This window comes from Belonocnema kinseyi, chromosome 2, assembly GCF_010883055.1.
Source record: "Belonocnema kinseyi isolate 2016_QV_RU_SX_M_011 chromosome 2, B_treatae_v1, whole genome shotgun sequence".
NCBI classification, from domain to species: domain Eukaryota; kingdom Metazoa; phylum Arthropoda; class Insecta; order Hymenoptera; family Cynipidae; genus Belonocnema; species Belonocnema kinseyi.
In genome coordinates, this window is record NC_046658.1 from 95,549,505 (window position 1) to 95,575,336 (window position 25,832).

The following is a 25,832-nucleotide window of genomic DNA, read 5'->3' on the forward strand; positions in this document are numbered from 1 at the left end:
AACTATGTTTACCTGTAGTAAAATTCGCATATTAATTTTCCATATGAAAAATGTTAGCAACTGTTCACGGAAGAGTGATTGGTCATATATTGGACCCCTTTTCCAGGTTGCCCTTTAAAAAGTAGTTTTTAGCGACTGGTCACAGAAGAGTGATTGGTCAGTTCTCAGATCCTTTTTTCAGGTCCCCTTTAAAAAGTAGTTTTTAGCGACCAGTCACAGAAAGCTGATTGGTCACTGATATTTTCAGTCAAAACACGGAAAAAAATTGAATAAAAAAATTCTTCAGGTTCTTACACAAGGACTAGGTCACTTCGCGTTTTGACTAGTTAAAACTGGTTTTAAGTGACATACAAATTTTTGGATATCATTCAAAAAATTTAAATTAGTGATTGCATATTAGTTTTGTATATTATATATTTTAGCAATTGGTCACAGGAGAGCGATTGGTCACATCTCGGACCCCTTTTCCAGACCCCCTTTGAAAATTATTTTCTAGCGATTGGTCACAAAAGAGTGCTTGGTCACTTCTTGGACCCCTTTTCCAGGTTCCTCTTCAAAAACACGTTTTAGAGATTATTCGCAAAAGAGTGATTGGTCACTGATATTTTCAGTTAAAACACGAAATAAAATGAAATAAAAAAAAAATTCGGGTTTTTACAAAAGCACTAGGTTACTTCGCGTTTTTACTAGTAAAAATAGTTTTAACTGACATACAAATTTTTGAAAATTATGCAAAAAATGAAAATTAGTGATTTTATTTTATATGTTACCGTTTATACCCCAAATCAGTTCAAACTAGTTTTAACTAGTTAAACCGCGAAATTAGTATGATCATTTGCCAAAACTAGGTTTAACTAGTGAAAACGCGAAGTAACCAAGTGCTTTTTTAAAAACTTAAAGATTTTTTAAATTCCATCTTATGTCGAGTTTTAACTGAAAATATCAGTTGAAACTAAATTTACCTAATTGTGCTTTTCTAAGAACAAGGTTTAGTTGTACTAATTTTGCATCTTTAACATTTTATCGACTGGTCATGGAAAAGTGATTGGTCAAATCGCGAACCACTTTTTCAGGTCCCCCTTTAAAAAGTATTTTTTAGCGACTGGTATTTTTCTTAATTACTTTTTTTATCACTGATCATAAATTTGTTTATATGCAAATTTAACTAATACATTTTTTGTTGAAAACTTTTCCTTCCGCTTCCATATTTATAATTTCACTATTTGGTTAAAGATTGAAAAATTAAAAAAAAAAAATTTATTTTATTTGGTTGAGAGCCAATTTTTTAAACTCAGTTTAAGTATTTTATTTTATGTTGGAAATTGATCTCTTTCAGTTAAAAATTCAAATAATCGATTGTAAATTCAGTTACTTTGTTGAATATTTGTTTTTTTTATACAAAATTTATCTCTGTTCAAAAAGTTATTTCACTGTACGAAAATTTAATTATTTTTAAGATATTTTTCTATTCTGTTAAACATTTAACTTTTGAACTGAAAATTCAACTTTTTTATTTTTGATTAAAAACGTATATTATTTAATTTTTGAAATAATTTATTTTGTTAAAGATTGATTTTTCTGCTCTAGAAGTTCAAATATTTGGGAAGTAAATGAAACGGATTTGTTAAAAATAAATTTCAGTTCACTTTTCAGCTTGAAAGCTCATCTCTTATTTTCATAAAAATCCGCCTTTTTGGTTTGAAAATTCCTCTCTTGTGGTTAAATATTTGTCTTTTTTTATCGAAAATTAATGTATTTTGTTAAAAGTGCTTTTTCTTGGTAGAAAATGACTTTTATATAAAAATGATTGTTTTCGATATAAATATAACAATTTTATTTTAAATTAGTTTTTTTATTGAAAATTAATTTTTTATCTGAAAATTAAGCTTTTCCGTTTTTGGTTGAATTCTAGTTTTAAATTTCACTGTTTTGATTGAAAATTTGCATTTTAACAAAAAATTTAACTATATATCTTTTTCAGTTAAAAATACCAGCACTTGATTAAACGTTCTTCTTTTTTTGTAATAAATTCATCTGCTTGATTGAAAATCCATTCCTTTTCTTAAAAATTACTATTCCATTGTAAATTCATGCTTTTTTTACATTAAATTTTTAAATACAAATTTAAGTATTCGATTTTTGATTCAAAATTTATGTTCGTTGGTTTGAAATCCTCCTATTTTGATGAAGATTTAGTTTTTTGGATGTGAATGCAACTGTTCGGTTAAAAATGAATTTTTATGTTGAAAATTGATCTATACGGTTGAAAATTGATCTTTGCGGTTCATAATTTATCTTTTTGGTTACAAATTTATATTTCGTAGTTTAGAATTCATTTATTTCGTTGAAAATTTATAATTTTGGGTAAAGTTAATCAATTTTTGATGCAAATGAAACTTATTAGTAAAATAGGAATATTTATGTTCAAAACTTAACTACTTTGTGTAAATTTCTTAAAAAATGTATTTTTAGAAAATTTTTGATTAAAAAATCATCTATCCGGATGTAAAAATCAAGTATTCTCATATTGAATTTAATATTCTATCTACGATAATTATGTAGAAAAGTGTATGACAGTGGGGCCACATGACAGAAATGCAACTTTGATGGATTATGTTCAGAATTTGTCGTGAGGAATCATCATGAGCTTTGAGGGGATCACATAGTAAGAGATTACAGAGAGAAAGAGAGTATATCGAGGTTTTGCTCAGCGTGGCAGTAGTGGGGATATCGAAGGAGAATCTTTCGAGCAATTACGAATCGCCGCAAAAAAGGGAGATGCAAATGGTGATACAATGTATGGAAAGTATCCTTGAAAAAGAGTGACGTAGTTTTCGAATGGTCATCTGTTATATTGACTAAAAAACTTTTAAAGTTCCTCTTACCATAGCTATTTTTGGGATACTGTTGCATACTGACAGACGGGTCCTGAGCACGAGGTTTTCCATAAATTCCTTCCTTCTTCTTAGCCTCTTCCTCATCAATACTTCTACTCGATTTTCTGAGTTCCTCAGTCACATTATTTAAACTAGCTTCAGGTTCAGGTTCCACTTCCTTTCGATTTGGTCCAAATCGACTCGATATCATATCCTTGATGGTATGGTAAGTTTTCGATAAAGTCTTGGTCTTTTCCTCCTCGACTTTAGTCGTCCTAGGGACGGCACCTGTCGACGTCGACCTGTAGAAATTAATGCAAATGAAGTGTAAGATATTCAGAAAAAATCTTCAGTATCTCAGTTTAATGATACTTGATCGAGATCGAATCTGGCTTATAAATGAGCAAAACTAATTACAGAAATACTCAGAGGAAAGGACTTAATAATTCGTGATGATTTTTTTACGAGTCTTGTAGCGATTCCTATCTTCTAGTTAAGACGTATATCAAAGGGTGTTGTTCCAATCTGATTATTCAGATTTTATTGGAATTCTTTAGATTAATTTGCAATTCTAAAAACTCGGTGTTAATTCAATAATAATTGCAGGTGGATTCCACGACTGACTCACATAAACCAAACCTTTTGCACCATTAGGATGGTCAAAATTTAAAACTGTAAAAATTCGACTTTAGATTTCTGGTGATTTATTCTTTTTCTGGAAAATTGATCTCTCAATTTTTTTAAAATCATTCAACATTAAGCCATTAAATTAAATGGAGTTTCATTTAGATGGAGTTTTAAATAGAAACAGCTCAGTTTTCGAAAAAATGAAAAATATATACTTTTAATTAACTTTTTAAAATTAAAGATGAATTATATTTTAAAGAATGTTCAAGGAATAATTTTCATTTGATAACACCCCAAAAATTCAAAATAGCGGTTTTTATGTCAAATTTTTTAAAATGAATTTTGAATTTTTTTAAACAATCCCTCCCATTCAATCTTGGAATGTTCTTATTTTCTAGAATTAATGACACATTTAACGAATGTAGACAGTAATATATATTTTTTACAATTAGCTTTTGTTTAAAAGAATGTTATGTGTTTGCACAATTTTTTCCCCTGTAGATCTTGAAAAGTTACTACCATCTGGAATCAATAATGCAGTTGATAAATCATAAGAGTAATGTATTTTGTGGAAGAGAGTTTGCAATTATTTAAACAATTTTAATTTGTTTAAAAATGTGTCCCCTTTTAAATATTGAAAATTTACTATTTTCTTGAATGGGTGAGTCAGTTAATGAATTTAAGAAGTAACATGTTGTCTCTAAAACAGTATGAAATTATTCAAACAATTAGTAATAATCATTGACTTGCTTCTTTCCCTAGGAAAGGTGAAAAGAATCTTCTTAGCTTTTCCGAATCTCTTCTTAGGTCGCATACTATTCAGTGCATTCTTATCACAGAAATTATACACTAATTTCTTGGAAAATAATTTTGTTTTTAAATGCGCTTTGTTCCACCAAAGAAAATTACAATAAAAGAAAATCTCCGATACTGTAAAATTCAGGAAAAAGAAAAAATTTGAAAATAAAAATCTCGAAATTATAAAATTACAGCCAAATTAAAATTTCCGAAAAGAAAATACTATACAATTTTATTAACCACGAAAGAAAATTTTCGAATTATAAGATCCTCGAATATAAACAATTAATCAATAGTTTTTATGATTAGTTTATTATTTTAAAATTGAGTATTATAACAAAATTGCGGGAATTTCAATATTTAGGAATTTTCCAATTTTGTCAATTTTGAATTGTCGACAAATTATAAATTTGGGGATTTTTTAGTTTAAATATGTTCTTTTCCGCAAATTTTCCAGTTTCGGAAATGTCATTTTTCGAGAATTTTCGGTCGTTACCTAATACCCTTTTTCGGTTTTTGGATTTCAAAATGTAGAGAAATGTACAGTGATGTCAAGTGAAAAAAGTTTGAAAAAACTTTTTGTTCAATTAACATTTTTTTTTAAATTTGCAAAAACCATGTTTTTTTATTCTGAGTTCAATGCACACATTTTTGGAAAAAATTGATTATATCGTACCTGAATTTTTTTTAGATTGAGTCTAAGAATTTTTTCATGATTTAGATTTTTTGCAAATTCATAAAACTTTAAACGATAGGAAAAAAATGAACATCAAAGAAATCTTTTTTTAGATTCAAGCTGAAAAAATTTACGACTTGAAATTTTACAAAAAAGCCAGCATTTAAATCAACCAGCAAAAAAACAACATTTTTGTTGCAAATTCTAAAAAAATTTTAAATAAACAAATTTTTTCTAGTTTGAAATTTTTTTATTTGTTTGTTTAAAATGGGTTGGTAAAATTTAAAAAATAATTATTAAAAATAAAAGTATTTTATTTTAAATAATATTTTTTGTGTTATTATTTGATAATTTCTTAATTGATTAGCCTTATGTTAAATAACCGACTAAATCAATCAAAAATTATGCTTTAAAATATAACGATCTGAGAAACATAGCTTCGTTAATTAAAGAAAAAAAGCGAATTAAATAGTGAACACAAATGATGTTTTAGGCAAAAAACATTATCATCATTTCTTTGAAGGGATATTCTGAAGAGTAAAATGAAGAAGTGTGAAGAAAATTACGAGAAAATCAAGGTAGGAATACTTTTTGGTAATCGACCTTTTTAAAAAATCCACAATTTTTATTCCAAAATAGTTCAAATAACCATAAAGGAGCTGTTGTAATTATTAGAAAACTAAAAACTTGGATTTTTTTACAAAATATTTGGCATTTCATGTTTTTCTTTCACTAAACAAATAAGTAGCCAAAGTTTAAAAAAAATGATGATGTAAAAATCTGGTTTGTGTGAGTCCAGCATGGAATTCACCTTCAGTAAAATTCCAATTCTTTTGTTATAAAATCAATTCACCATTCAACAAAGACTAATGAAAATTCGATAATCTCTTGATACTCAGAGGAATTTTCAATTCTGATTGGTTCATGCAGCTTAATCGAGAGTTTCATCATAGTACAATTATCCCTCTAAATAATGAGCTTAATAACCAAAGAACCAAGCTATTTGATAGAAATTCTCCGACCATAATACTGAATTAATAATTTCATTATTTATTGAAACCCTTAATAATGTTGTATAATTCTTCTAAAAATCTAAACCATTTTTTAATTAGTATATTAAAAAGTGATTACTTACGAGTAGATTTCTTGAGATTGGTAATTTTTCTGGCTCTCCTGCCTCAGTTCCTGCACCTGATTTCCCTTGAGCAAAAAACCGATTGGGATTGTTAAACCAGAAGAAAAAAATTATAGCTTAGGGTCTTACTCGAACGAATGCACAGTACAGATTTTTAACATGAAGTTCCAAGACCGGAAAGCATTCAACATCATTCAAGGTGCATCGAGGTGCATCCAGGCGCATTTTTGGCTAATGAAAATCGCGGCGGAGAATTAAATTATCTACGTATTAAATATACTATCGCGAATGAATTTTTCGCAATTCTACCATCCGAAACAACTTAAGAGAAAATTAAAACTGTTAGAAACAAGTAAGCACATGTCGTTTGCATATTTATAAGTCAGTAGTAAAGTCCAATTAAATTTATAACGCTATCGTCTTTATCGAGTGTAGCGCCTCTATTTCTTGAAGGGTATAATTATTTTAATAAGAGAGTTCATAATTAATGCTAGAACTTTACAAAGATAAGAGAAATTTGAACTTGTTTAATGTTTTTTCGTTTGTTTAAAATTTGTTTTTAATAAAATTTAAAACGATTGCGATGGTGATACTATCTTACAGACATTTATTACTATAAACTGAAAGAATTCTATTTTTTTATTTTTACAGGTACTAATTTATGTTTTAAGAATATTTTCAAATAGCTCTGCTGTGTATCCTTATGAGGGAAATTATCAGCAAAGTTCTAAATTTTATTAACTCGAATTTTATTTTTCTTAAATGAAAAAGTTCAATTTTTTATGTTTGAAAGAACTTATATGATTTGTGTCCTAAAAAAGTGCTGCCGAAATAGGACAAATTTCGAATTTTTAATTTTAAGAATTGTAAGAAGTTTCAGTTGAATTAGAATTGAAAGTACCAGAAGAAATTTTGCTGTTCCGAAAAAATTTTTCTCAGCACAACAGTAATAAATAAGTGCGTCAACTTTTTTTAGGGACATGGATTCGTAATTCTACAAGTTTTGAGAAAAAGATACTTTTGTAACAATATCATGCCGAAAAAATTTCCCACGGCAGGACGATTTTTGTTCATTTTTTGGTCTTGAATTATAAATTGTAAAAATGTCGAGAAAATGTTGTACAATTTTTCTATGTAGTAATTTTGCCCCAAAAAAAATTTCTAAAGGGCAAGATTGTTTTTAAACTTTTTTTTTGAACCTCAATTCGGAATTTTACGAAAATTTAGAGAAAAATTAAGAGTTTCTTTGGTTGTACTATTTTCCCTGAAAACTTTCCAACGGAAGAACTATTTATTAACTTTTATGGGATTTGAATTCGGAATCGATCAAATTTTAAGATACATGTAGAGTGAAATTTTTCTAGACATTTTTATACGAACCAAAATTTTCATCACATAAATGCTTTTGAACTTTTTTTGTACTTTGGTCCTATTTTCATAGTGCTTTTTATGATTTCTATACCTATAAAATTGAACGTATAAAAATTTAAGTTAGTGAAATTTTTCTACTTATTTTTTCCCAACAAGGAATGTCTGAACTTTTTTGGAATTTGAATTTGAAATGGTAAAAATTTCGAGAGAAATAAATTACAATTTTTCTCATAATTATTTGATAAAAAGAAAGTTCACCGTATTTGCCTTTATAAAGAATTTAGGTCAAATCACATGCTCGGAATCCTGTTCTGGTAACAAAATCTAATTATATTGTGAGACACATGTACCCTCTTCCTGAGAAAATTTCCTAAAACCGAAATAATCCCATCCTGAATTTAATACCTCAATCTCAATAAAGATTATCTAAAATAAAAATGTGAAGCAAATTATGATAGTCCTGTAATAAAAATAAGTCTTATCCTGTATTTTATTGCAGGCTTTTAATTAAGATGGTAATTTATATATTTAATAAATTTCAAGTTTTTTCAATCGCAAATTAAGATTTGTCAAAATATTTAAAAAAAATAGTAGTCATAATGAATCTTTTTGCACTAAACAATAGGTTAAAAAATTACTTTTTGATAAACTAAATGAATTTTCAATAAAATAATAAAATTGTCATAAAAATTCTGAATTATTTAACCAAACAGGTGAGTTTTCAACCTAAAAAGATGAATTTTCAATCATAAAGGTGGATTTTCTACCAAAAGAAAAATTTTCAACCAAATAGTTGAATTTTTAACTCATAAAGAATTAGTTTTCAACCAAAAATGAAATAGTTACATTTCCAGAAAAAAATTAATTATCAATTAAAAAATTACGAATATTCAACAAAATTGTCAAGTTTCTAACCAACGAAGTGAATCTATAATAAAGGCATTTTCAGCAAAGTAGGGCAACTTTTAACCCAATAGTTGAATTATTAACAATAAAATATGGATTGTTAACCAAATAGTTAAAATGTTGACCAAGAAGATGAATTTTCCACCAGGAAGCTTAATTTCTTACTACACAGACGAATTTTCGACAAAATACTTGATTTTTCTACAAATTAGTGAAATTTTCACCCCGAAAAAATGAAATTAAAACAAAAAAGTTATTTCTCTACCAAACAGTTAAATTCTTAAATAAATAATTAAATTTTTTACCCAAAAGTTGAATTTCTTAACAAAATAGTTGAGTTTTCTTTAAAAGAGATGAATTTTAAAACTAAAGAAATACATTTTCTACAAAACAAATAATTTTTTCTGGCCGAAAATATGAATTTTAAATACAAAAGGGTTATTTTCAATCAAATGCTTGAATTTTGAAGCCATCACGAAGACATTTTCTGAAAAAATTCTCAAGCAAAAAGACGAATTTTTAATGAAATAGGTTTAGCTTCAACAAAACAGTTTAAGTTCGGACTAGAAAGGATAAGTTTTAAATAAAAAATAAAATAGTTCAATTTTCTGTTTGGAAAATTAATTTTAAAAATAAGTGAACTTTTAAGCCGTTAAATTCAAACAATAAAGTCGAATTTCTAATAAAATAGTTCAATCTTTAAGAAAATACTTAAATTTTTAACTTAAAAAGGATCAACTTGCAACCAAAAATGAAAGGGTTGCATTTTTGAGAAAAATAATAATTTTTAACAGCAAAAAACAACAAATATTCGACAAAAGTGTTAAATTTTTAAATAAAGAAGTGAATCTGTCATAAAATTAATTTTAAAACAAGTCGTTCAATTTTCAACCAAGAAGTTGATTTATAAAAAAGATTAATGTTTGACCAAATAGTTACACTGTGCAACAAAAAGATGATTTTCATTTCGAGAAGAATAATTTTCTAAAAAACGCATGAAATTTGAACAAAATACATTATATTTTAACTAAATAATAACTTTTTATAACAAAGAAGTGTATCTTAAAAAATACAAATCTTTCTGATAAAATACCTGGCTTTTCTGCAAAATGGTTGAAGGTTTAACCCCCAAAAAATAATTTTTTAACGAAAAAGTTATTTTTCAATCAAATAGTTGATTTTTTAAATAAATAGTTGTATTTGTAACTAGAAAGTTGAATTTCCACCTGAAGCAGTTGCATTTTTATCAAGAAATTAATTTCAAAACAAATAAAAAAACGAATTTTCTAGAAGGCAATACAATTTTTTATACCCAAAAAAATTAATTTTTCATAAAAAAATTAATTCGCAACCAAATTATTGAATTTTAAAGTCACAAAAAATATTCTTTAACGCTGGTAAGTTTTTAAATCAAAAATATTAATTTTCAACAAATAAGTTTTCTATGAAAAAAAGATATTTTTACCAAGAGCTAAATTTTCAAATCTAAAAGATGAATTTTATGTAAAAAAATTAACTTTTCAAACCCGAAAATATAAACTTTGAACCAGAAAGTTTGTTTGGCTCTATTAATTAATTTCATTCGCAATCAAGAAGAAAATAGGAAAAACTGTAAGTTTCTTGTAAAGAGAGGAACAAAGTAGAATTTTTCAAAAAAGAGGAAAATACATAGTGGAAGTGTGTGAAGTCTGCTAACGCCAAAAAAATCTACATATATAATATTTAGATGCTTTTATATATGAAATAAAATCACTAATTTTAATCTTTTCAAGTATAACAAAAAAAAATAATTATTAATATTTTCAATGTTTAATGTAACATTTTGCATTAGGCTCAACTTTTTTCTTTAAAATTCTATATTTTTTTGCCTTATTCGTTCTTCGAATTTTGAAAATAGAAGGAGATTTTCTGAAAAGCCCACGTTTTTCAGTATTTGAAATATTTCTTTAAGTATCTGCTTGAGAAAGGTATCCTATCAGCTTGATGTGGAGCTAAACCATTTTTTAAGTCATGAAAATTTTGTGTAAAATTTTTTTAGATGTACAACCTTTGATTGTTAAAATTTTCTGTGTATGTATCTTTTGTTGTTTTCGAAAAAAATGCGAAAATTTGATTTTTTTAAAATTCTCTTAGATCACAAAATTATTCACTTATCCTGCATAAAATTTACAGAATGTATTACGTATAGAAGACCAAAATAAGAAAAAATTAACCACCAAAAAATATAAGTCTACGTTTTTTTTGGGGAAAATCTGCCTCTTATATTTCTAAACAAATTGTCTTCACTTAATTAATTGTAATGTTTTTACATTTTTTCCAATGGATTGTAATAGAAAATGGTAAAACTCACCAGAATCCGAAAAGAAAATTCAAAAATCTCAAAATTATAAAGCTTTAAAGGCAAATTTTTTATATTTAAAAAATAGACGTGAAAATTCAAATAATATTTGATATTAATATTTGATATGAAGTTTTGGATCTATCCAGGCATTTTTTCCTTATATTGGAAATATACGTGTCGGATAATTTCCTTTGAAAAACAACATACTTCGTTGCTGAGAGATTGTGTGACTTGAAGTGTAGAACCTGCCTGATTTGAAATAGATTCGATCTATATTAAAATTGAAATTATTTATTATTTTAAGTTTGTTATATGCGGAAAAATTATATCGATTTTTGTTTACACTTTTTTTTTACTGCGAATGAGCAGAAAAGCATATCTTATTCAAATTAGCATTTATGATGACAACGATTAAAACGAGCGATTTGTTTCACTTTGCGTATTTTCCCCCTTATCTACAAAAATAAAAGAAATTTTCTTATATTTGAGAATTGATTTTTAAATAAGTAATTTACTTGTATTTTTCGTCTCCTGATTGGTTATTGTGACAAATAATTTAGTATGAATACCATTAAAAAATATTCTGAAATAAGGTAAAGTAAATCACTTAGCAAATCATACAGATATTGACACGTAACATTTACTATTTAATTTATATATTAGGGTCAAACATATTTTTTTACGTTAAAGTGTATCATCCAAGGTGCTAAACTCTTACATTTCGTGTTGTATATCAACTTTTAGAAAAATTATTACTAATATTTTGTTTTAATTATTAATAATAATTCTGTAAGTTTTTGGTTAGAGTAAAATGGTTCATACAAGTGCTGCCTCTTTTTCAAAAAATTCTTCTGGGTATGTACGCTCTGCATCGAATATCTTTAATATCTACATAAACTAAATTTTAACATCCAGATTGGTTTTTTATAGTTGGACATAAAATATGTTAGCTGATGTTCATTTTTTCAACCAGATAAGAATTCAATTAGAAATTGTCGGATAATCCACCATGAGCCTATGATCCTTGAAATTATGTGATGGCCCACCAATGTATTATTTTAGCATCCTATATACCAATATGAGTCAATTTAATTTCACGATTCTTTTTTCCATCTACTATGTCTGTTTCTTTAGAAAAAGGGTTTTTATTCTGGCCAAAAACATTTTAAAAATGCGTTTTTATGATTCTTGACACAATATGGTAATGACTTCTGTCTAACTGAAGAGGTCCTTCTTTGAAAGATGAAACGTTTGAACATTCTTAATTCTTAATCATAAAAATTTATTAGGCCAGTATACCAACAAATTCTAGCATCTTCTAATTAAATATGTAACGTGAGACATCTAGACGTTAAGGGTAAACATCTGTTTTTCTCCATGTGGAAACTTCAGGGTTGTTCGAAAAAGGTTAGATTTAGATTTTAGTGGAATATAGGTGAAATAAGTTCTGATTCGAAAAATAGGAAAAGTCGGAAAGTTGATGAAATGGAGGATAGTTCGTACGTGCGAAATGGACAATGATTTACCAAATCTTTGTAACGATCTCTCAGAGGACTACCTCGTAATAATGGCTTGAAGGCGACCAGGCGAGGGCGTATGGTGAATTTCAAAGTTTGTTAGTCTGAAGTTCTCTGCTTCTTAGGAAGGGATGCGCTTGGAATAACAACGGAACATTTTGCTTGGGACCCCGCTTAACTTATAGGGAAACACATTGTGCATACGAAGGAGGTTTATTTTCTGACGTACGATCTTATTTCCAACATTTACATACATTTAAGTCAAATATAAAAAATTATATCAAATAAAGCTAAAATGACAATAAATAATTCCATATTTGTACCGACAGTACTATACGGTAGCGAGACATGGACTTATCAAGAAAAAGATAAGAGTAAAATTAACGCATTTGACATGAGATTCATGCGCATAATATGCGGGAAAACACTGATGGACAAAAGTAAGTAGCGAGATAATTCTAAAAGAATGTGGTGCAGAAGAGACGCTAATAGACACATGGGAAAGAAATCGGTTAAGATGGTTCGGACATGTTGAGAGAATGCCAAATGAACGACTAACGAAACAAGTGTATCAAGGCAAAGTAAATGGCAGCGTGCCCAGAGGTAGACCGCGGAAAGAATGGTTAGAATGTGTGAATGAGACCCTAGCTAGAAGAGACATAAGAAGTCACAGGAACACGAGAGCCTGCATGAAAAAATGCATGGACATAAAAGAAGCTAGAGAAGTATGCCAGGACAAAAAAGTATGGCGGCAAATAGTTAATAAAAAGAGTATCAGTAGAGTGAATGACGCCTGAAACAGAAGACCTTGGCCACTAATGGACCCAAGTGGGGAACCTTACATAACGACTTCGTGAGGTTCTTCGCTTGGGGTGATTGCTAGAGAGATTGATCAGCAACATGGGTTGGAGCAGTGTTGCGGAACGAACGTGTTATTTACTTAAAAAGCACGAGAATTCTGGATCAATCTGAAAAATCTCTATCCCTTCCACACACTACTCCTTTCCCCCACCGAGTGAGTCACGCCTACCCCGAAAGGGAAATGTCTTAATGGTGTAATAATAATATTCCCCTTCCTCTTTTTTTAAGTTCCTCAAGATTCTCTTGAGAAATTTAGGTCAGGTTGCATCAAAAACTTTCCCTCACTGCAAAAGATTAGTTGGACAAACTATTTAGGTAGTGAGATATGGTACTGTTATTTTATGAGTTGGGGTAACCATTTCAGTAGTTGCTGAAACTATTTAAGTAGTAACTGTGACTAATAAAATTGTTATGTCAACTAATCAAATAGCTGTTTCGAATAATAAAAGAGCAGCAACATATCTTAAAAATTGAATAGTTGGAACCAAAAAATGCTCTTACTTTCTTTAAATATCACTTTACTGAAAAATTTGTATGGCTGATTGCCAAAAAGATGACCAAATTAGACAATGAGAACAATGACTTTTCGAAAACAACACAATGTCCAATAGGGTGGTTCGAAATCAATTTTTGTCCATGAGAAACTAGAATCAGGTGGATAGAAAAACCTTTAAAGTCATTGATATTGATATATAATGAAAAATTGGGGAAAGTATTATACACGTAACATTAAAACTAGAACTTTATTTTTAAAGATAACAATGCCATCACATTATTTATATTTATTATTATAGTATCAGTTGTCGAAGAACATTGTCTATAAATTCATGAAACAATTCAAAACTGTTATTGAGAATAGTTTTGTTATTTATACATAAATTGTTTCTCAATATATTATAAAAATTGTACAATTTTTATGCCGAGTCGTAATCGAAATGTACTCGTATAACCATGACAGTGTATGCTACCAACTATAATAGAAAAAAATCTACGAATGTTTTTATTTGGGTATTTAAAAAAAATACTTTGATACTTTAGCCTAAGCTGTTAACAATTAATTTACCTTGTATTATATAGTTTTGAAGCTAAAAGTTAGAAGAATCGAAAGAACCAGTAAAAGAATAGTGATAGCAATTTCAATCCTTGAAAAATGATTATCTGTCAGCGAACGAAATTACCATCGCTATTTTAAAAAACATTGATCAATTTATCAGTTCAAAAATAGTTAGCTTTAAAACCCAGCATATTTTTGTTTTTCAAAATTATTATTTTAACAGGTACCGCCAGAACTTTAAATTTCCTATTTCACATACAAGGGGAAATGCCACATTTTTATTTTTTAGAATAACTTCTGTGGATCTTAACAAATGTTACGGGGCGGTAAAGAACTTGTAGAGGACCACGATGTTGCCCCGAAAAGTAATACTAAATCGAAAAATTTCAATTCTGCAAAAAATCTACGTCTTTGAATACCTTGTTCTCATTTTTTTGTCTAAAATTATTGTTAGTCTAGTGCAATTATGATCAATATTTTTAAGTAATATTCGTTTTTGAAAGTGGATAATTATAATAAAAATTTTTAAGCAATTTTCTTGCTGGACGGTGAAATCGAGAAAAAAGCATTTATCAAAATAATAAACATACTTCTCCGACATGTCCGAAATCTTAAAAAATCTTTTTAAATGTTATCGAAAATCTTAGGAAAATAATGATTGTATCATTTAAAAAAATGAACAAATGAACTTAGAAAAAAAATAGTTACTCAAATTTGTACTTTTCATACTAAATTATTTTTCCCGATTATAATTATATTTTGATTTACTTTTTTTTTTTACTAAAAAAATAGTTTTTGTTTGTAAATTCGACTTTTTCGTTTCATAATTCACCTGATTAGTCGAAAATTAATCTTCTTTGGTTGAGGATTAAACTATTTTGTTGAAAATTCGTCTGCATTGGATGACTTCAACTCTTTTAAATTTAAAATCTCCTTCAGTTGGAATATCAAATATTACGTTTTTTTGTCGGAGATTCATCTCCTTGGTTTGGATTGTAATTATTTGGTTCAAAATTTGCCTGTTTGATAGAAAAATCACTTATTTGATTGAAAATTCGATTATTGGTTTTAAATTGAACTGTTATTAAAATTCCAACTATTTTGTACAAAATTCTACGATTTAGTTGTAAATTTGTATTTTGGTTTATTGCTTAAAATTCCTTAACTTCATTAAAAAAAATTAATATTTGGTGACAAAAATAATTAACTGTTTTGTTAATTTTTATTAATTCTTGACAGAAAAATCTTTATTAGTTTAAAATTTGTCCTTTTACATCGAAAATTCAAATTTTTTGCTTGTCGATTCAACTAATGGGTTGAAAATAAACTTTTTAGTTAAAAATTCATACTTTCCTGTTAAAATATTTAACTATTTTCTAGAAAGTTCATCTCTTTTGGAAAAATTTATATATTTTTTGTTGAAAAATATAAGTAGACACAAAAGTTCTTGTTAGGTTTAAGGATAAAAATAATATTTTGTGAAATATTAAGTATGTGTTACATTTTCCGCTCAAAATTAATCGGGTTCAGTTGAAAATTCAACTATTTGGTTTAAAATTAACTTGTTTTTAAATTTTACCTTGACAAATTTAAAAATAAAAAAAATCTTTTTGAAAATTCTGAAGAATCTTAGAAAAATTCTATCAATATGCCCTTACATACAAGCAAACAATTAAACTTAAAAAATAAAAGGTTATTTAAAACTTCTATTTTTCATTGAAAATTTTTTTACCCTAAAATTATAAATCGATTAAAACTTCTTATTTTTCTTGACTGAAGAAATATTTTTGGTTATACATTCGTCTCTTTGGTTTGAAAATTAATTTCCTTTGGTTGAAGATTCAAATATTTTGTTAAAAATTCGTGTCCTTTGGACGAATTCGAATCTTTTATGTCAAAAATTAAAACTTCCTCAAGTGTAAATATTAACAATCACATTTTTCATTAAAAATGTATTTTTTTAAGATTCATCATTACAGTTTAAATTCATCTCTTTAATCTAGAACGTAATTATTATTTTTAAAATCCATCTCTTCTGGTAGAAAATTCAACTATTTGTTTGAAAATTTACTTTTTTTATAACAAATAGTTTTCGGTTGAAAGAATGTAACTGTTTCGTAACTGTTTTTGTATTGAGATTTTCACTACTATTTTGTTGAAAATTCGTATTATTTAGAGGAATTCAACTGTTTTGTATTTTAAATTAAAATTATATTTGAATAACCTCAAAAATCCATAAACAATTTATCTCAAGAAATAAATGTTCATTCAAAATTTTTATTTTGCATTAAAAATTACTTTCCCCCTAAAATGATAATTTTATTTACATTTTTTTTCATTCTTGACCGAAAAAATCTTATTTGGTTGTAAAATTTACCTTTTTTATTTGAAAATTAATTTTCTTCAGTGATAAGTCATCTTTTTGTTAAAAAATTAATCTGTTTAAGTTGAAGCCTCAACTATTTTGTTGAAAATGCGCGTTTTTTGTTAAAAGAAAATGATCTTTGTAGAAAATTCAACTATTTCGTTGCAAATGAACTTGACTGAGGATGCTAGTTAGATATGAGTAAGATAGACATTCTCAAACGGATCTAAATTTTAATTTAATTTCTGTTTTTAATTATGATGAATTCTTAAAAGGTGAATGGATGTGTTTCTTCTCGTTCGGTTTTTATGGTGCGCCAAAGTTATGCCGGAGGATGTTATTTGTATGGCTCTTTTATGTTTGATATACTAGGCAGTCTGATAAGTCCCTGAAAAATGAAACACGGAGACGTTTTTTTTTGGCCAAAGTCGGTTTTATTTTTCAACATACTCTCCTTTCAGGTCGATACAGCGAGTCCAACGATTTTCTAACTTTCTGATACCGTCCGAAAAGTACTCGATCGGAAGGTCTCCAAAATATGCCTCAGTTTCAGCTATGAGCTCCACATTTGAGTAAAAACGCTTCTTCAGGTTAGGGAACAAGTAATAGTCGCTGGGGGCCAGGTCTGGTGAATACGGTGGCCGAGGAACCAATTTGAAGCCGATTTAATGCATTTTGCTTGTGCAACTAAGCATGAATTGAACAGGCGCATTTTCGTGATGATAAAGCAGTTTTTTCTTCTTCAAATGCGGTCGTTTTTCGGCGATTTCGATTTTCAATCGGTCCAATAATGATGAATAGTATGCTCCGGTTATGGTTTTACCTCTTTCAGGATAGTCCACGAATATTATACCATGTGCATCGCAAAATACGGAGGCCATAACCTTTCCGACTCATTGTTGCGTTTTTGGACGCTTCGGAGCACTTTGGCCCGATGGAAGCCACTATTTTGCCTGTTGAGTTGACTCAGGAGTGTAGTAGTGTATCCAGCTTTCATCCATGGTTATGAATCGGCGCAAAAACTCGGTCGGCTTACGCGACAATAATGCCAAATTCTGCTGGGAAGTTGTCACACGAATTCGTTTTTGGTCCACTGTGAGCAAACGCGGCACCCATCGCGCGCAGAGCTTCTTCATGCACAAAATTGAATGCACGATATTGTTCACACGTTCCAATGATATGCTTACAACATTAGCTACCTCTCTCAATTTCACTTTGGGATCATTCAACATCATATCATGGATTTTTTTGACGTTTTCTGGTGCAGTGACCTCTTTTGGGCGCCCAGATCGTTCAGCATCAACTGTGCTCGTACGGCCACAACGAAACTCGGTAAACCACTTATGAATCGTTCCAATCGACGGTGCAGAGTCCGGGTAATACTTATCCAGCTTGGCTCAGATTTTTCCATATTAAAAAAAAACTCGGATGTTAGTCGCTTCTCAGTGCTGTAACTTGTAAATGCGTAAACATAAATGGCTGAAGTTTTGACAGGCGTCATTTGAAGGATCAAGCTCGACGAAAATGGTTCATATTAGTGAATACTAATGCCATCTCTTAGAATTTTCAGGTACTTATCAGACTGCCTAGTATTTTGCGTTTTGTTGCATGCAAATTTTTTTTTATATTAGGTTGCGTATAGAATAGAATAATGGCTTTATTTGTTCAAATTGTAGAGTATAATAGAGCGTAGCGAATTGCAAATTCTTGTAACAGTTTTGTTAAGGATCAATATTCATGTTCATTTTCTGTATCTCACTGAACCAGAAGCGAATCGAAGCCATATCGAGTGTAATAAAAGATAAGAATGAAATGAGAGTTTTACAAAAGAGGTAAAAGGATTTATATTTTTTATTGCTCTATTATATTTATAGTGAGAAGAAATTTACATATACAATTTAAGATTCATTTAAAAATTAAGACAATTTCATGAATAAGAAACTTGTATTCTTATCTAATATCTTTATAATTACATAACTAGGGAAGTTGCGCTATCAGATTAGATGAATATCATTAACTGAGAAAGTTGCATTCAATATTAAATTCCAATCAATCATGCTTCTATGCTCATTAATTAATTCTAAAATTCTTAGGCAATATTTCTTATAAAATCTTTATTGGAATTAGTCAAAAGTGATGGATTTGAAGGCGGCTTTACTGATTCAAAGACTGAAAAATCAGTATAAAGTGACTTTTCTAACCAGCTAGCTTGATTCCCTAATTAGATTAGTCATTTTACGCGATCCAATCTTTTGAATTTTATTCTGAAAAAGGTGCATTTTCTAAAAAAATTAAATAGTTAAATTTTTAATTAACAAGATAAATTAATTTTTTTTAAAGTATTCAAGTTTTTAACAAAAGTGTTGAGTTTTCAAGTTGAATAATGCACTTTAAAATAAAAAAAGAGAATTTTTAAGAAAGTAGTTCAACTTGTAAAAAAGGAGTGGAATTTCCAACAAAGTATAAGATCTTTTTAACTAAAAACTACAATTTTCAACTAAAAAAGACTAATTTTAATCTAAAATGATAAATAAATCACCAAAAGAATTCAGTTTTAAAAAATCAGTCTAGCTTTCAACCAAGCCTTTGAATTTATAAAAAAGAATAATCTTCCTCAAAAAAAAAAAGAATTTTATACAAAAACACTAAGTTCAAGAGAAATGTGATCGAATTGATATTTTTTGCATAAGATATTCTGATTTCTAATTAAACAAAGAGGCATTTAACAACAAAGAATGAGTAATAATTTTCGAAGGCAAAAAAACAAAACGAATTTTCAACAACAAAAACAAATTTTAAACAAATAGTTGAATTTTCAACTAAAAAATATAAATTATCAATAAAAAAAGGAATAGTTTCATTTTTAAGAACAAAAGAATTTTTCGGTCAAAAAAGATACATTTTTAACAAAAATGTAATGGAGTTGATATTTCAACCAAAAGAAAGTTAATTTTCAATAAAAAATATGATATATCCACGATACAATATTTTAATTTTTTATTAAAAAAACATGGGAATTTAACCAAAAAGATGAATTTCCACCTAAGAAGATTTATCTTCTACAAAAATGTAGAAGAATTTTCCACAAAATATACGAAATTTCTACCAAATAGTTCATTTTTCAAATAAAACCAGGAGTTCAAGTTTTAATCAAGTAGTAAAGTTTTAATTAAAAAAAAAAATTTGCAACAAAAAAAGTAATAGTTAATGATTCAACCAAAAATATCTCAATTTTAAATTGAAGAATGTTGATATTTCAACCAAGAAAGATATTAATTTTAAGTTAAAAAAATATGTTATAGAAACAGTTTAATATTTTTATTTTAAATGAAAAAGATAAATTTAACCAAAAGATGAAGTTCCAATCGAAAAATTAATATCTTTAGTGCAAGCGTAAAATATTCTTTATTTTGAATCAAAAACAGGTGAACTTATAATATGAATATTCAACAAAGAAAATTTATTTTCTAATAATGAAGAAGAATTTTCCACAAAATACATGAGTTTTAACAAAGTTTTTTAAATTCGAACCAAGAAGTTAAAATTTGAACCAAAAAAAGATGGGCCTTTAATGAAAAATGTAAGTGTTGTTATTTCAAACAAAAAAGGTTTATTTTTAAGTAAAAATAAGTTGATATTTCAATCAAATTTTAATTTAAAATAAAAAACAGTATCATTTATCTAAAATAAATAAATTTTTCACAAAGAATTTTAACTTCCAAAGAACTAGTTGAATTGTCGGTAAAAAAAAATGAATTCTGAATTAAAAATGGAATATTTGATATTGCAACAAAAGAAATGTAATATTAATCAAAAACAGATTAATTGAACAAAATACATGGATTTTGAACCAAGAAGATTTATTTTCTACAAATAAATACAAACTGAACAACTCAGTAATTTTAACAACATCAAATATGAATTTAAAATTCAAATTTAATTAATTAAACCAAAAAAATCAATTTTAAACCAAGAATATTTATTTTTTACAAATAAAGAAGAATTGATCTAGTCAGTAACATACACTGACTGAATCAGTAATTCTAAATGATCTAAATTGTTACTTTCATTGATTAAATCATTGATGTAGAGTAACCTAATCAGTAACTTTCAGTAACTAAATAAGTCATTTTGTATTATATAACCAGTAAATTTCATCATTTTAATCAGTAATTTTTATTATTCAAATCCGCAACTTTCAATGTGTTAATCAGTCATTTAATATTGATCAATCATTAAAATATAAAAAATGCAATGAAGAATTTTAGTTTAGAAATAATTGCACTATGTTATTATAGCAGGTAAATCAGTTCCTTCTACTGACTGAAAATCAGTCATTTCAAGTGACTTTGATCCAGTCAGCAATATTGGCTGATTCATCAGTTAAAAGAACTGTTTTTTGTTTTAGTGGAAATGACTGATTTTTCTGTGAATGCATGCTTTATTAATTTTAGCAGTCAATTTTTTACTGATTTAAACTTAGATTAAAGGTTCCATAAATAATGTCTGACCTTTTTAGGAAGTTTTAGCTCTGGAATCCTATTCTATCCTATCCTATCCTCTACAATCCGATCCTATCCTATCTTATACTACTGAATATAATCACTACAGTTTTTATGTGAAATTAAAATATAATGTAGAAACAGGCGCATGTCGCCTACTTAGATTGTTTTTTATTCTTATCAATTAAAGTATTCATGATCGCCAGTAGCGGTTCTAGGATTCAAGTTTGGGAGAGGCTGCACTATTTTTCTCGCATCAACCGTCTCGTTGCAGATGATATATATATATATTTGGTGAATCAAGATTGTCGGGTTCTGGGGGGGGGGGCTTAAGCCCCCAGAGCCCCCCCCCCTGGACATACCACTGACGATCGCGGAATTCCTTCCTGCAGCGTGACGACTTGAATATTATGTAAAGTAGGTTTAAGTAATTCTAAACGCGAGGAAAGTTGGTCATCTTCTACGCTAGAGTGAAACGGGTTCATGGACTGTCTATAATATAAGGAAACTTGAGAACTAAACGATAATTGACGACTTCGATGACTAGTTTTGCCACTCCTCATACATAGCGATTTCTACAATACCATTTAGATTCATCGAGACTCTGGGGAGTCTGAATCCGAAACTCGAAACACTATCGTAACGGGAGAGTCTCACGATCCTGTGATTAACTTAATTAAATGAGTCTACGAGCGAAAGTAATGTTATTTTGTAGATAGAGCGTGTAATGTCGTTTCAGATGATAAACGGTTAATTTCCTTAATCGTTATACAGACATTTTTCTTATAATATTCTCTAGTTCATAATTGTCTTACTTATTATCATTTAACTGCCAGTAAAATAATAGACAGCGTTCAAGTCCATGAAAGTTTATTTTCGTACATTAAAAATATAAACAATTTAAAAATCTATTATTGAAAACGTTTTTAAATATTAGGAAATAAAAAAATTTGTCAACAATTTAGAATTTAAAGTGTTCTAGATAAAACAAGTATCGATTAGGTAAAATTTTGGAAAAAGACTATTTTCCTAAATGGAATTAAAAGAAATTGAAGTTGTATAATTTTTTAATGAAAGCTTTAAAAATTAAATAATTTGAGATTGAATATGTGATTGAAATAAAAAAATTTCTTTGAGGAAAGAAACTACGTAGCTCACCGCAAGAAATTTTAGGACAACCTACGCCAGCCGAAAAAGTAATAAAGTATGTGAAAGAAACAAACTTGTTCCCCCTAATATGGAGAATCAAACAGTTTTTTTTCTCTCAACAAAATTAAAATTTTGCCAAATGAATGGCACTTATGTTGCGTCGATAATGACCTAGATGCATAGACGCGATGCAAAATTTACTTATTAAAAAATAAAAAAACAGCCAAAATTTTAAATTAGATACTGTCGAAATTGAAAATTGTCATATTTAAATTTGGAAATTTCATTAAAAATGATTCGAAATTCTATACTTTCATATTCAAAGCACTTAAATACAAAATTCTTACTTGGAATTAAATAATCTCGAAATCGACTGATTTTAGATTAAAATATCGAAAATAGCACAATTTCAAGCGTTAAAGTATTTTTAGATAAAAACTAAACAAAAAATGATATTTTAACCAAGTTGTTTAACTTTGAAACAATTAGTAATATTTTCAACAAAATAAGATCAATTTTCATCGAAAAATGTGATATTTAGCTGAATATTTGACCAATTTTATTATTTCTTATTAAAAGCGTTAAAATTAAATAATTGAAATTTGGAACGTTTAAATGAAAACAATTGTTAATTCAAAATATTTCTATAATGAAATAATTAAATGACTGTCCTTTTCAGTGTTAGAAAAGAAAAGAATGTTAATTATGAACGTTTGTAATTGGAATATTTTAGAAAAACTTTTAAAACTAATTAATTTGAACTGAGAAACATAAAAAATTTTTTAAATGTATTGTCGAACTTTTAAAATTATACGAATCCAAACTTCAATTAAAACTGAAAAAATTTAATTAGTAAGAATTGTGAAATTAAAACTTTTATAATGCAAACCCTTTAAAATTTGCATTCTTTTAAGTAAATCTAAATAATCTACAAATTAGAAATTTTCAAATGTTTGATCATACGTTTTCAAATATAACTACAGTGAAACTCTTCTATAGGGCCGATTTTAAGGCTGTCGGTGGGTGGGAACTAACTCATTATAGCCCACTCCGCTTCTATTTCTTCACGCCTGAGTGCTCCCTTGAGTGACAGCCGCAGATCCCGCGCACCCCGCGCAGCTTCTGTTACACCTACCTGCGGCGCGGCGTCAATTCTCGGAAGGGCTATGAAAGGAAGGGCTATTGAAAGGTTTCACTGTATTTCAATATATATTTTTTATTTAATTTTTAGTTCGATTGTTATATATTTTAATATTAAACAAAACAATTTTCAGCTTTTCAATTTAAAATTGTTTAATTTTCAACATTTAATTTCGATTTATTATTTATTCTTGAACCAAAATTCGGACAATTTTAAGATTATTAATTAAAAATCAAAACAGATTACTCGAAAAAAATTGCTATATATAATTCGAAAGCTTTAAATTGCACAATTTTAAGCGTTTTAATTCGCACTTTCTTTTTTGTTTAAAGTTGAGTTTGAAGTGTTCAATACTTTGAAACATTTTAAAATAAAAATAATTAAATTTTCAATTCCTCGTTTTAAAATTTTCTCATTTTGAAGGCTTTTATTTGGAAATAATTTTCCAAAAGTGTTAATCAGAAATTTTTTAAACGGAAAATTGTGCATCTATCAAGTGTTTAATTTTGAGATTCTAAAATTTTGAAGAATAAAAAAAAGCGAGACGATTTTATACCTTTCAAATTGAAACCAAACAAGTCAATATGTTGAATTATAAAATTATTCAAGTGAAACGGAAATCTTCCCGGAATTTTGAATTTTTCATTTTGAAACTTTTATAGATTCCGAAGGATTTCAATCGAAAATTGTTGAATCATTAAGGTTATTAATTAAAAATTGTGGCATTGAAAAATTCTCAATATAAATCCTAAACATTTCAGAGTAGCCTGTAAAAACAAACACAAATTTCTGGCAATTTCTCTATTATAAAACATTTCTGCAGGTAATTAATGTTGCTTATGTTTAAACCGGAGACATTTAAAGAAAAAACCTTAATTTTTTTTAATAAAAAAAGGATCCTTAAGATGATAAATTTGATGATTAATAAGTATCATCATTATTTTACTGAAAAGAGTCATTTTTACCGTTCAAAATTGAAGAATTTTACATATTGTCAACCTTTAAACCTTAGTTATTCTAAAAACGTTAAAAATGATAATATGGCACAGTATGATTTTTAAATTCAATCATTTTAATATAAAGTGTAAAATTAATAATTAGAAAATTAAGCGGAAGAGCTTGACGCTCAGGATAATTTTATAAGATCTGCTTCAATATTCTTCAATGTGCTTTAATGTTATATAATGTCCTTTAATGTCCTTTGAGAGGAAACATTAAATGAATGAATGCATAGATTATTATATATAATTTCTCATTAAATTTACAAAAGATTAATTTTTGTTCTCTTTCGTAGGAAAGAGTTAAAAGGGAAAAAGAGAATATTATTGAAAGTAATCTCTTCATAAGGACACTTGCTTTTGGATTTTAATCGCGATTTTAATAAACAGCACTTTCATTCAGGATTTTTATTTATTCACTCGTTTTTCTAAGTATTTTTTTCCAAAAAGCACTTTCATGTACACGAAAGCTTCATAAGGGACCAGTAATTAAGATAATTATGTAAGGCTACCAAAGGAGGGTAGTAATCTTTATGTTGACAGGTTGCATGTATAGTAGCCATGTTATGCTTTTTATTTCAAGGGGAAAAAAATTTCCAGCCTTAATTTTGTATTTCAAATATTAGACTCTGATTAATTTTATTTGTTTAAGTTTTCTATTTTATTTGTAGAAGTTTTGCTGACTTAGGAATACAGCAGAAATTTAAGTGAACCTAATCAGCTGTAATCTAATACGATCTTTCTCACCGTCTTTTGTTTAGGCGTTTAATGCTCTCGCAAAAAAAAGAAATTTTTTTTAAAGGGTAGAGTTCTCGGCTCACCATGCAATTTCGCCTCACCTCCTGAACCCAGGCCTGCTGCTTGATTGGTGCATCCGGTGCGATTGCCACCCTTCCGGCACTTCTTTGCTTGTACTCGTGAAGAATCGGGATTTTCGTGTTCTTGTCTCCTGACGAGAGAACGACCTCGCGCTCAATCTGCGAACAAATGAGTATTCAATTTTAAAGTAATTGGTACAAAGAGAAACATGCAAGACCACTTTGTATAAACAAAAATGAAAATATAAATAGGAGGGGACACTTTTCTGATGGCAAAATAAAATACAAATCCGTTCCAATACATTAAAGACTAATAATATTCTCGATGCAAAAAATTGAGTAGTTACATTTTTATTCAAATATTGCAAATTTCAAGTCGAAAATTGAACTTTTTACAAAAAAGCAGAATGTCTATACTGCCGAAAACAATTATTTTTGCGAAGAAGATTAACTTTCTACCAAAAGACGAATTTTCAAAAAAAAAGTACAGGCATTTTAAAAGATACAGTTGCATTTTCGAGACATAAAGAATAATTTTTTAGGAAATTGTTGAACTTTCAACAAAAAGGACATTTTCATTCAAGAGATTAATTTTTAATCAAGAAGGTGGCTTTTCTATCATAAAAGATGAATTTTAATTTAAAAGAAAGAATTTTCAAGAAAATAGTTGAATTTTCGGCCAAAAAAGATGATCAAC

General features: G+C 27.9%; 1 protein-coding gene across 5 annotated transcripts in view; it reads right to left on the minus strand.

Annotated features, from left to right (window-relative positions):
• The window catches only part of LOC117168177, a 115,812-nt gene that overhangs the window by 36,345 nt on the left and 53,635 nt on the right, over positions 1–25,832 (minus strand). For 4 of the 5 annotated variants that reach the window (XM_033353630.1, XM_033353627.1, XM_033353625.1 and 1 more), the window contains exons 3-5: positions 25,139–25,294; positions 6,113–6,177; positions 2,886–3,178 (exon numbers count right to left, since the gene is read on the minus strand). In XM_033353630.1, the coding sequence (XP_033209521.1) occupies positions 2,886–3,178; positions 6,113–6,177; positions 25,139–25,294 (514 nt within the window). The remainder of the gene's footprint in view (positions 1–2,885; positions 3,179–6,112; positions 6,178–25,138; positions 25,295–25,832) is intronic. The other variant, XM_033353626.1, reaches the window with a different exon arrangement.